This window comes from Chaetodon auriga, chromosome 9 (assembly GCF_051107435.1).
Source record: "Chaetodon auriga isolate fChaAug3 chromosome 9, fChaAug3.hap1, whole genome shotgun sequence".
NCBI lineage: Eukaryota > Metazoa > Chordata > Actinopteri > Chaetodontiformes > Chaetodontidae > Chaetodon > Chaetodon auriga.
In genome coordinates this window covers 18,495,708-18,508,750 of record NC_135082.1, presented here as the reverse complement: position 1 = coordinate 18,508,750, position 13,043 = coordinate 18,495,708, and the positions used below count along the sequence as shown (strand labels likewise).

The window sequence follows — 13,043 nt, the reverse complement described above, 5'->3', positions numbered from 1 at the left end:
AGTTGCACCACTCCCTATCTTGAGGCTTTCAATACGACTAATTGGTGTGTCTTTGGTGATGTCTCGTTAGGCAGCTATGTTCTATACAGCAGATGCTGCCAGTAAAATGTATAACTCATAGGACAGGGGTTCTCAAATTTATTACTTAAAGGTCCACATCGTATTTTCCAGGATGTTTGGCGATAAGAAATTAACATTTAATCAATTTATTAATGTCACATCTGTTATTACTGAGCCTGCACGAAATGTATTTGTGGCCCAGATTCTTACAGCTACAATTAAATTGTGTCCCAGAGAAAACAAGACAAATTGTGGATCTGTGATTTAGGAGCTGATAGCAAATTTTCGTAAACATTAATGTGTGAACCCGGCAGCAACAACGCACACCACTCTCTCCAGCAATTAGAGTCACCATGGCAACAATGCCAACGATGGGGAAATAAGACACGTTGAAACCACAGTCATCTGGAGATGGGATCACTGTGAATGATCTCCAGCTACACTGCAGATTCAGCCTTACAAACAATTTATTGATCAGTAGAAAATTTATTTCCTTCCCTCCCTCAACTACTTTTCTCCAAGAGCCAGAATTTTTCTAAGTAGATATGGTGTGGACTGGGCTTACCACATAGAAAATGACATTTATTTAGGCCTAATCAGCCTATTATTGTTTAATATTTTCACTTTCTTGCACAATTAATGTCATTTTTATGAGCCTATGTCACCGTGAATAGACGGGAAATCCTTAATAAATAGATTCTTCACTAGAAAGGCCTGCACCAAGGAGGCAGTCAGTGCTCAGTATAAACCTACTGATGAATGAGTCCTTATCACAACAAAAGAAAAATTCTTTGGGATCCCAGGACGCAAACGAAAATACTCAGTTCAGGACTCCAGGGAATGGCCGGCCTGGGAACAGAGTGGTTTGATGGTGGGTCCACAGAGTAGCAAGGATGAAGTCGGAGAATAATATGATTGTGTAGAGTGGGTGAACTATCACTTCCATACTCTTTGGCTCTTTGCCAGGGGTTGGCAAGCTAATCAACAATCACTCTCAGGACAGACTGCACCTCCTCACTTTTGAATAGTGTTAGATGCGCACATTTTCTGAAGTCATCAATACTCTGCAGGCTGGATGTGGCCACGGCCCACCAGTTGATGATATAGGCAGGGTCCAGATCGACTTGCTAACCAGAGGCGCTCCGTCACGCTGTTTGTAAGAAATCAATGATGGATCTGCTTGCCAGATTTGTATGGAATGAAACCATGACAAAATAGAATATGCAAGTATGAGTGGCACCTGCATCATCGCCTCTCAACCCTAACATACACTATAATTATTTCATTGTAACACAACCTTTCCTAGTGAGCAGGATTGAGGAAAGAACATGTAATTCTTTTGTTTAGGTAGTTTTTATTAATTCTAACAAATGTCTGTTTGGAGCATTATTCAATACCACAGTGTGGAGGCTCAACACTTCGTTGGCAGAAATTCATATTAACAGGTTACAGATGGCACGATCAGCAAACTTTCTTCACAACTCTTGTTCAGATTGATCCATCTTGGCTTTGCTGTGTACAGAGCTAGAGGGGATGTTAGGTGTTGCCGTCGAGATTCACAGACTTATTCAGGTGTAACTTTTGGATTTATATAAATACATTATGTAATCTTTCTAGATTTGATGATTGTGATTTCTTCCCCTCCTGAAACATCTTGCTCCGTGAGCCGTTCTTGTCTTTATAACTGCACCATTCTCGCACTGCGTTTCTTACAGTTTTTCTTCCCGTCGTGCTCCCACCATTGGCGCACATACACACATCTGCAGTCCACTTCATTTCAAAAGGATTACCAGCCAGTGCCCTGATGGAGATTTTCAAGAGGGGAAACTCAATTACTTCCTGGCTCCTAGAAACACCTGAGCCCACTGAAGAGGCTGACAGGGCCACCACCCACTCACAGACCTTTCCTGGTGCCGAGAGGCCGGTGGAATAAGAAGGGCGGGGAGGCCTGAGGGACAGTTTTCATGATTGCTTGCAGACTTGTCTCCATATCCTCATAGTCATGACCAATTCAGTGCGACAATAAACCTGAAGGTTACCAGCAATCGCAAGTCATATTGTAAAGATTTATCCTATCCGTTGCTCATCCTGGGAGCAGCAGGCCGGCAATTCGAGCAGCCTAAATATGACAGCATGACAGAGCGTTGTTTTGACAACATTACATAGCTGCTTACCGTTCACCTGCAGTGGCTCTTTAGCTCAGGTAAACTGAATTACTAAGAAATATGTAAGGCTTACTTAAAAGTAATCTAAGAATCTTGTTTTCGTTTACACCTTTGCATTGATTGCATTTGTGAGTATAGTGCTGATGACGGAAGGATGGGGCTGTTTTTTCACTACTGTATGTCGTGGGAGCTCAAAACGGACAATTGGACATTTAGCTGTTCATTAGCAAGAGACATGATGACTTCTATTAGGATTTAAGTAAGAACAGAAATGTGTTCATTATTCAGGAAAGTACATTAATAATGTTTTGGCCAAGTTTTCAACATTGACTCCTTCTGTCATTAAGCAATTAAATTGGCATACTTATGGTGTGAATTAATCATCTGACAATTTGCCAATTTCTTTGCCTAATTCTGGGATGCACAGTATCTCCAATGTTGCTGACAATAAATTGGAAAATTGGACATTTTAACAAATCCGTACAATCTGAACCTTTGAGTCTATTTAAAAGGCAGGGGTTGAAAGAAAATAGACTGCATTTTTGAACACTGAAACAGGACCCTCACTCTATCAAAGAAAAGGGTTTAGGGTTGCCTTACAGTGCTGTCTTTTTTTCTTTGGATGCCCAGTGGGTTTCCTTCATTGTGATGCAATGCAAGAAAATGGTTTACACTGTATCAAATGGGAGAGAATTCACTGGGATTTGTGAAACTTGGATTTGTTTTTTCTGACATGGTTTGCCTTCCTAATGTAACACATCAAACTTCTGTATGACCACAGCCAGACGGCCAAGTCCGTCTCCTCAGCAAGCTACAGTAGCAAAGACCAAAGTCATGTGTGTGTGTTTGTGTGTATGCACATTTCAGTAGGTCCTCTCCCACCATCACAAGACACCAGTAGCTCCAAGAGGACTGCGCTCTCCGTCACCATGGAGACAAGCGCACCCAGCGCCTAACAACGCTATTTTTGGAGCAGAGCAAAGAGCTTCACTCTTTCTCCTTTTCCTGTTCAGCAGCACTCTTTAATTTTCTCTTCAAAAACTATTTCGGTGCCGGTGCAGGCCAGCTGTTATGTAAGTCAACAGAGAAGTGAGTCCATGCAGACATGATGGGCGTGCCTTGTAATAATGCGTGTGTGTGTGCGTGTGCGTGCGTGTGTGTTAGGTGTGATTTCATTATCTCCGTTTCTACTCCTGCATGTAGTTCGCTCTGTGTCGTATTTAACTCTGTCATTTTATTAAAGGAACAAATTCCACGCAAATTACAAGGTGTCCTGCTCAGACAACTTCCCACTTGCACCAAGCTGCTATTTATATGTAAGATCCACACGGCATCACCACCAAGGGAGTAACTGAATACAGAGGTACTAATTCAGACGCTCCGGATGTGTTTACATCCACTCAGTGGTGGGATTACACAGCAAGTATTACATCGAAGCGGCTTCAGTGTGCCATGCAGATCTTTTCCTCAGTAATATTGTTTTGGTGTCGGGGGAAGTGGATTTCACAAAGGTGGATTTCACAAAGGTGGATTTCACTAACTGCTGTACGGCTGTAATGTTTTAAAAGCATGTAGCGATCACTGAGGCCGGGCAGCTGATCAGATTTTATTTTCAGATATGACTGTGGCAACGATTATGCAAACAAGATCATCGAGATAAAGCAATTAGCGTGCCTCATTTCGTTTGAGCAATAATGCTCTCGTTTTGTCTCATGCTAGAAATCCAGCGCACCTCTTTCCTTTACAGAGATCAAGTGAGCTGTCACCTGTGAAAAACCCAGTCACGCCAACCACCGCTTGAAAAAGGCATTATGATACACCTCATATGTTGAATGAGTCTTTGTGTGATTATTAGTGTAAGATTTTGTTTGTTTGCTTTTTCACTTGAATTATATTTAAAGTTTAAAGCTCACAGAAATCCACCAGTTTTTTAAAGCTTCCAAAGTCAACGAAAATGGTAACTGTGTCTGTGTTGACCAAAATAATCATACTTATGATTTTTGCCATAATCAAGCAGCCCCAGTGCTCACTGCAACGTATAATTATAAGGTTGCATATTTCTGCTCTATTGTTTCCAGACAAGTGGCTGTGCTGTTACTCTTCCATTGATCTCCTCTTTAATTTGTCTATTGGAAAACAAAGAGCTGGTGGGTGTAATGGTGGTGATAGGGATGCATCAATACATAGTATAAGACAAAACTGGCTCTCAGCACAGAGGCAGTGTGTAGGAGAGTAAAAAGCCATCCGTGTTCAGGCTGCCATAGGACGACTTTGATTAGATCAAATTAAACAGCCGCTGCAGCGCTTAAATGCACTGACAAAGAAATATTTAGTGTTTTTCTCTGTACTATGATACTGAATAATGTTAATCCATCGATCCATTATCTATAATTGCCTATCCTTTGCAGGGTCACGTGGGGGGGGGGGGGGGGGGGGGCTGGAGCCAATCCCAGCTGACAACAGTTTGAATGCTGCTCAAAACTAAAATTCAGATGAATTAAGAAAAGCAAAGCTTCAGTTTGCCTCTTTAACTCATTTGAGGAACATGAATTAAATTTGCCATCAAAGTTGCCATTACATTAGATGGTTAAATTGGATAGTATGTAGTTAATGCAGTCCTGCCTGTTGCACATAGAATAGACAGGAGCAAAGTAAAAGGTTCCCCACATCCAACAGCATAGCATGGCAGTGTGTGTATGATAAATGAGGGGAACAAAATATTGTAATGAAACTTACTGTAACCATTGTCCTCCTCCTTCGTTCCATCAATGGTTCCATCTGCCTGCAGCTGCAGGTGGAAACCTTGTCGACTGTACAGCTTCGTCACAATCCCCTTCAGCTGGGGCTCTGTGGAAGCAGAGGGGGCACAGAGACAGGAAGACGCAAGAATGAAACCACAGACTGTAGAGAAACATGAATGCAGCAACGTGATGTCACCCGTATCCTTCTAAAGGGACATTTTGAAGCTCCACTTTACTGCTCGCCGCCATTTTGGAAGTTGCTGGAGCCACAAAATCCAATTTAGTGAAAGGGTAGTGGATCCGAGGTTAAAAAGGAACAATTACAACAGCTGGCTGAGTAGCCTGTCACTCAAGTAAACATGAGCTAATTTCACCACCAAAAACATGTCAGAGGCATCAAATTCCACTATTGAGATCTGGCCTTGTGGAAAAGAGCCTTTTTCAAGGGAGTCCTGTGTCCTGTGGAGCCATAACCTGGCAGCCATTAGAGAAGCCACAGTTTAAGATACTTTCACAGTGGCTTGACCACTCAGTCATGGCGATTTCGACTTTAGGAAACGAAAGGACCGATAAAGGCTTGCTGATATTCTACGTGCAAACTTCCACTGATCTTGTGGCCACTTTACAATGGCCATTTTACTTTAATTGTCCGGAGGGTATATAAACAAAAAAAGCAAGATGTCTGATTAAATCAGACAAGTTAAAGGACATCTTTGTTTTCTAGAACTGTAAGATCAGCCACAGGAATTGATGTTAATAGTATTTAAATGGCAAAGTCATAAGAACTACAGTGTGATCAATGTTGCTGTGTCCAGAATCCATGAAAACTGACAGTCTCTCTGTCATCTCTCTGCAGTGGAACAGAGGTGCTTAAACAGGCAGCCCCTATGGCTCGACAGTAGAGAAAGAAGACCACAGATGGACAACAGCAAATGGTATCAATTTAAAAACTGGCTTTAGGGAGTGTGTGGTGGCTCAGTGGTCTAAGACGGTGGAGGACATTTCCTGCATGTCACCCCCTGTTTCTTTCTCCGCGCTTTCCATCATTCTCTGCTGCATGTGAACTATCCAATAGAGGTAGAATGTCAGAAGAATAATCGTTTTAAAAACCTGCCTTGGTCCACAGAAAATCATGATAACTCGTTCAGGATATGTGCAGTTAAAAAAAAAATCTAAACTTTGGTTAATCCTGTGATATTTGAGCATATGGCATATTTAAATTTATGTGTAAAATATAGCACTTGTGATTAATAAAATGCTCCAACATTTCAGCATATTTTTGACATAGTGGAGCTGTGTTTCTCAGATATCTGCTAACAGAGTTAAAATAACGACAAAATGGAATTTAGAGCACTGAAAATAGTAACAGTTTTACCAGTGAAATGGGTAAAAGCAACATTATTTTGAGTGGTAACCTGTAAAACGAGCCTCAGTTTGTCTGAAAGACAATAGTTTTAAGGGGTAGGTCGTTTACTTTTGAAGTGGCTGGGCAGCCTGTCTGTGTTCCATCAGTGTTATGTCTGATAAGCGCTAAGTGCTCTCCATACCCTGGTTACTGTCCCTAGTGGAGTGTCCTTTACTGTGGTTTACCACACCTTTCATCTATCCTTTCATCTCACTTACCTTTCAGAACTGCCATGTCTAGCCTTACTAAGGTTACTTTTGCTGCAGAGAAGGTTTTTTTCAGTCTGTCCACCAGGAATGTCGCAGCAATTTTGTTCTAAAACTTTGTACGCTTCATTATCAAGCAATGAAGCGTACAAAGGTGCATATTTTCATGCTAACCGTAGCTTGAAAATATGCACCTGACCTACAGTTGGATGATTTTTGCATACAGACATACACTGAGAGATGTACACATGCCAGCATGGACTGTAAACAGAGAGGAACACGATCATCTGCAAAGCACATTACCAGACAACACGCCAAACTACACACACAATCCACACTGTTTTCCCAAAGCACACCAGTCGGTTGTGTTTGGTGAGTGTCTAAGTCATACACAGACAACGCCTTGCTGTTGGCACTCAATGCTTCCTCCACAGGATAGGAATGGAAACTGGAAGCGAGAGGGCTGCAAAAACTGTAGTTGCATAAACATGCACCACAACATCCAGGTGCATCAAATAGAGAGTTATAAAACTGCTTGAAAATGAATGAAAGGCTTCGATAGAAATCACAGAGCTGACTGCAGTCGTCACGTCCACGCACATCAGGAAACTGGACACAGCTGACGAAAGGTGAGCTTTGGGCCTGAGTAAGACGTGATAAGATCAGATATGCAGCTGTGGTCACTTCAGCACTGGATTTGTAAGAGAGTGGCTGCTTAAGGCTACAGGGACCCTCTTCTGTCACAGCAATAAACCAAGAGCCTGAAGAACCACCCTGGACCTTGGCTCACGTGTCTGGGGATACAGTAACACAAGCACTTATAATAATTATTCTATTTTAAGTTTCTGACAGGTAACACTTTTTTTCTTCTTACCTAACAAATATTTTTTCAGTTGGATACTTTTCCAAAACTTGTCTGACAGAAAAAGGGAAATATTTTTGAGCTATTATGAGATCTGCTTAAAATTCTAAATGAAAGTTCGGAGCTGCTTATTTCAATCTCCATCAACTTGTCTCTCTCTTATTTGAGATTAATGTTGAAATTATATTTAAATTACAGTCTCTCCAAGTGCACCATTAATAGTATTAATCCATTTTAGAGACTGATAATACAGAAACGAGCTGTGATTAACTGATTATGCAATTTCATTTGAAAAGTGAATAATAACTTGTGCGTGACAGCGAAGGCTTTTGTGGTTTCCAAAGTTGATTAATAAACACCTTTGTCTATCTTGTCCAGTGTGGACTGAATAAGTAGACGATTAAGAATGAAGTATCAGTTTAATAGATCACTCAGAGCAGCCGGAGATGCCAAAGGTGACCTCTCTGTGGACCGACTTCATAAGGGAGCCCCCTCACTCTCCCACCAGCTTTGCCAGAGTCATTAATCATTTGAATCTTACAATGAAGTTGTATTCAGTACAGTCCATCCTGTTTAGGTGATATTTGAATATAATTGCAGCCTACAATAGATGAAGAGTTAGTGATCATGAGGACAATAGCCTGATGAAATTGCACAACAGACCTGGTCGTCTCCTTCGCCTCTTCTTGGAGCCAAAGAGTTTGACCCGGGAGAAAACGTTTAGTCGACTGGGTTTTTCACAGCTTCCTTTGGTTTTACTGGGGCTGCTAACGCAGCGGCAGGCATTGGTCTTCTCCCGCTCCCTCGCCTGCCTTTTTTGCCTTATGAGGGAGCTGGCAATCGCTGCAGCCATGGCCAGTTTGGCAGCGCTCTGGAAAAAACTTCCAGCGAAGCGTGAAAATAATCACCACCTTTGAATCCAGAAAACTGGATTCCGAAGGGAAACGTCCAGGATCAGCGGCAACAATATGAGGCAACTACGAGTCGTTAAATAATGAAATAAGTGGACTATGAAGAATGGACAATAAAATAGTCCCAGTAGTGCGGTAAAGCCGGTTAGATAATGTCCAAATGAATCATTTTGTCATGAATGTGGCCGTTATTCGAAAATTGTCCGTTGTATCCCCGAGGAAAAAAAGTGAAACTTAACAAAAAACAAAAACCACACGTTCCACCGTGAAGCTGCGCAAAGACTTTGGCCACAGCACGTTGCATTTTCCTCCAACTGCTTCATTTTGTCGGCATCACAACAAATACGCACAAAGCCAGCTTCTGTGAGAGGTTTCGCATCATCCCACTAAACTACATGGCCGCGCACATGGTAGGCAGAGAGTCGTGAATGAACCTCACTGCGCAGCGAGAGGATGCAAACACCTGTTTGCAGACGCCGGAGAGTGTTCTCTGATTTCCCTGATCCCTCTCTGAAGCTGCTGCTGTGAGAAAGAGACTTACACCGCGCTGCAGAAAAAACAACCCAGAGGATGTGAACGAAACGTTACGACGATCCCTTTTGTTTTTCTCCCTTTTGCTGAAGCGAGGCAACGCGAGGTACAAACAGGAGGCGCCTCGGTCTGGATGCAGGATCCGAGCTCAGCGCACAGCACAGGCTCAGCTGAGCTGCCGGGAGCATCCCACCGACGACCTGGACAATGAGCAGTGGGGAGGAGGCAGGGGACAGGGAGTCTAACACAAACCCAGTGTGCACAGAAAATCTCCACATAGGCCGTCATGTGAGACAATTCACATTACATGTAAGAGAAAGGGGCGTATGTGGCGTGGGGGGCGGGGAGGTGGCAAAGAGGAGACCCACAAAAGAGAGAGAAGGAGGGAATACCGCATGTTTGAGATATTTTATGAGGCAGGACTGGGCAGAAAGACACCGGGGGGGGGGGGGGGGGGGTGTTAAGAACTGCTGATGCAGCTGGATCTGGACGGATTTTATAAAATAAATCCCATGTTTCAAACTTGGCTGAGGACGAGCGTCCAGACGCACAGCACGGGAATTTTATGCCGTAAAAAAGGACGATTAAGTCACCATAAAAACTCCAAATATTATTTATCATCTATGTATCGCCTCGGCGTGCAGATGACTGAGGGACAAAACAGCAGGTAGCCGTCAACACACGTCAGCAGTGATGTTAATGCGGGATGAATGTAGCGGGGTAAGCAGTGATTTTGTGGGATGTAATCAGACCTGCGTCAAACCGATGAACCTCCAGCATCACAACCTCCCATTTAATTAATATTAACTTGCAATTCACTACGCCATTCCACCTTTAAGACGTCTATCTTCATGTAACTTTTAGAACAGGCCTCTACCGGTAAATTATGAATTTACACTATGAAAATGCCCCCTGAAAAGAGCGCTGTAGAGCCCGGGCCAAAGGTTATGATCTGACACTGATGCCTGTCATTCGCACCTCAGCCTGCAGAGCCTCAGCTCTGCCCGCTTTGCTCAGTCGTGGATCGAGCACAGCCAACAGCCTTAATCAATGGTGCCATCTACAGTCCCCCAACCCAAACTGTAGCAGTCGTTTTATTTATGTCCTCTGATTTATACTAGACGCCTGTAACACACCTCAAGATGATGTGTTTTGCGCTGAGTAAATAGGAGGCGTCGCATATTAAAGTCTGGACGCAGCAGTACAGCAAATACAGTAAATAACTCTAAAACTGGACATTGAGCCACAGTGAAAGAATAAACCTCCAGCACGTGTTTTGAATGAACAGAATAGCTTTTAAGAAGAAGCAAACCCTTCAGCACCACGGACAGCTCCAAGACCCTCAGCTGCTGCAGACTGCCAAGAGAATCACCAACGGAATAAAACTAAACTCCACGTCTGGAATAAGCAAAACCCGGTTTACTTTAGATCACTTGCGAAGTTTTGTTTCAATAAAACGTTATTTAGAGTTAAAGAAGGGTGGAAAAAGGCTAAACGAGAGCAGCCTAAACTCAAAAACAGGAACATCAGCCTACCTGAAACCGATTTTCTCAAGGGAAAAGTCATGATTGTCTCTAGCGAAGCCAAAGCAGACACTTGGAGACGTGCAGTCCTCGGGCGCTGAAGTGACGGCGAGTAGTGTACAATCAGCAAAGTTCAGACCATTGTCAGACAACTGTCAGAGGCGTAGTGGAAGAGAAAGCATCGAGGCGTGGCCATCAGCAGGAAGATCATTACAGGACATTAGCGACATGCCATTATGACTCCTAAAATGCTCATTAAACATTCATTTCGAGGTCTTGTTGATCCGGCAAACGCGGGCGTGTGTCCGCTGTATTGCTGCGCTCGGCGGGGCCAGATTGAAGAGAAGTGATCGAAAATGAATCCTCAGATTGGACTTCCTTCTTGGGGCAGAGAAGACTTTGCTCTCATGTTACAAAAACTGATGTAAAATGATCCGATAATGCGTTGACTAAACCGGTTATACGGGCCTGTCTACTTTCGACTTGAAAAATATCGACGTCCAATCAACGGAGAGAACATGCATTAAGCAGAGTGTTTTTTCTCTATTCTGTGAAACTGGAAGCAGTTTTTTAAAAAAGCATCCATCTGAGATCAGACACGACATGAGATTATTTATCACTGCTTAAATCAGTAATGTATGCAGTGTGGTCTTATAAAGCTCTATTCCGTATTAGTCCAATTATGTAAAACATGTAAGTAAATATAAAGTATGGTGTTTGACTCTTAATAGATGTGAGTGCAGAACTAAAAGCAGATTCAGTGATGCTTTGTGTTTAATGATGGATTAAATGAGCTGTGACATACAGAAGATAACTTCTGAGGGTCAGTGCGCTTTGGTGCCCGCTGACTGTGCTCGGCTCTGAACACTAGATGGAGCAAGTGGACTGACTATCAGGAGCAGCGCCGTCTCCCTAAAGGGAAAATACACCTAAAACATCCATGCTGAAGTCCAATGAATGATTTAATCACTATATTAAGAGCTGGTTAATTCACATTAGCTTATTCATATTAATTTGTGCTTTGACAAATATCACAAATGCAATCTAGTTTAATGTAGAGCTTGTGAATTAGAATCCATTATGTACTATCTATAGAATAGTCTCAGCATTTCGTCTCTGAATGCATTTAGAAACAACTGCACGGCCTCTTTCTCTGCTTTTCAAGTGCCACTCCAACTTAAAATTCACAGACTAAAACTGAGCTGTCCAATTTTGTACAAGCAGCACACACAGAAAATGTTAAAAGGTGTTTAAACGGCATTTTTATGCACTACTTCATATTTACAAATCTCTATCTCCACCAGAGTGAAACAGCAAATCAATTAGGTCATGACTGTAATAGAATAAATATTTCATACAGAGATTGAGCGGTAATGGAAGATGCTGACCAGTCAGCCATGAAGAAGCGGGCTTCCAATATATGGATTTACAAGGGATGTGGCTGAAATCATATAAAGCATAAGGCACTGGAGCAATAAAAGCATCCGTTTTCCTTCTCAGTGCCTTTGATGCTGTCCATAGACGGCCCTGTGTAATGGAATACAGGATGTCTAACCTCTAACCTCACACGGTCTAAGAAAAGATGGTCACCAAAGTTGTTCAAGGTTGAATGGGCCTTTGTTCAGTCATTATCTGGAGAACAGCTGCCACCTTAAAATGCAGTTGAGATTATATCTTTAGCGGCAGTCTTTATTGTCACAAAGCTTTCCTCAAACCAAGGGAAATAAAGATCTAACCTCAAGTAACACACAGTAAAACATTTTCATCAGAGAGGAAGCAGTCTAAGAATGAACAGTGATCACCTCAACGTGGTTACTGAAACAGCTGGTTCATTTAAGAATGGTGTCATGTGGTAAAGCTATTGTAATCAGCACTGTACAGTCTTTTTTTACACACTGAAGTGATTTAGATGAGAAATCATTTCTTTTTCTGCCAGCTTCCCTAACAGAAAAAAACCTCTCAAACTCAGTTTCAGTGGAGACGGTGGACTTATCTGTTGAATGAGATTTAGCTCTGTCACGTTCATAACATCAATAAAAAGTTTGTCCAGTTAAATTTTGTGCTATTTTTAAATGCTAGCATCAAATATATACAAACTATGTGCTACTCCCAACTAGTCTTACATTGAACATCAGTAAAATAATTTGTACTGCTTTACATTGACTCCCATAGTCTGTGACCGTATCTTAGACGTCTTTGCTTGTATGAGTGAGAAGAGTGAGGCAAAAATGACTACAACCACACTTTTTAGAGAAGGCGCCCAGTATTACTGCGCGTCACATGTGCCACGTGTAATAGTGTAAGAGCTCAGGCACAGTGGTTTCTTAATGCAGCACCATGTAAAATGTGACTTACAGCAGCACTGCAATAGTCGAGGGTGTCGCTATACAGCGCGCATACTGTGGCCCTACCCTCTGATTTACACTGCAGCGTACAGTATCCCTGCCTGGTACTGTCCGATACCTCTAATTCTGCCATGAGCAAACACAGACAGACAAATCTCAGCACCACCAGAAGCAGATCCCAGGTTTTGCTTCAGTCCTCCCACTGCTGATAAACCTGAGCCGTCATTCAGGCAGACAGCGCGGCCCTTCAGGAGGATGGCTGGCTTTATCACTGACAGTTAGGAGGGCAGAGAG

The 13,043-nt window shown here is 42.6% G+C and overlaps 1 protein-coding gene across 3 annotated transcripts in view; it reads right to left on the bottom strand.

Annotated features, from left to right (window-relative positions):
- Nucleotides 1-13,043, bottom strand: part of fgf13a (fibroblast growth factor 13a) — a 95,118-nt gene that overhangs the window by 20,077 nt on the left and 61,998 nt on the right. For 2 of the 3 annotated variants that reach the window (XM_076739906.1, XM_076739904.1), the window contains one exon: nt 4,962-5,072. In XM_076739906.1, coding sequence (XP_076596021.1) covers nt 4,962-5,072 — 111 coding nt within the window. Of the gene's footprint in view, nt 1-4,961; nt 5,073-8,102; nt 9,275-13,043 lie in introns of those variants that run through there. The other variant, XM_076739905.1, reaches the window with a different exon arrangement.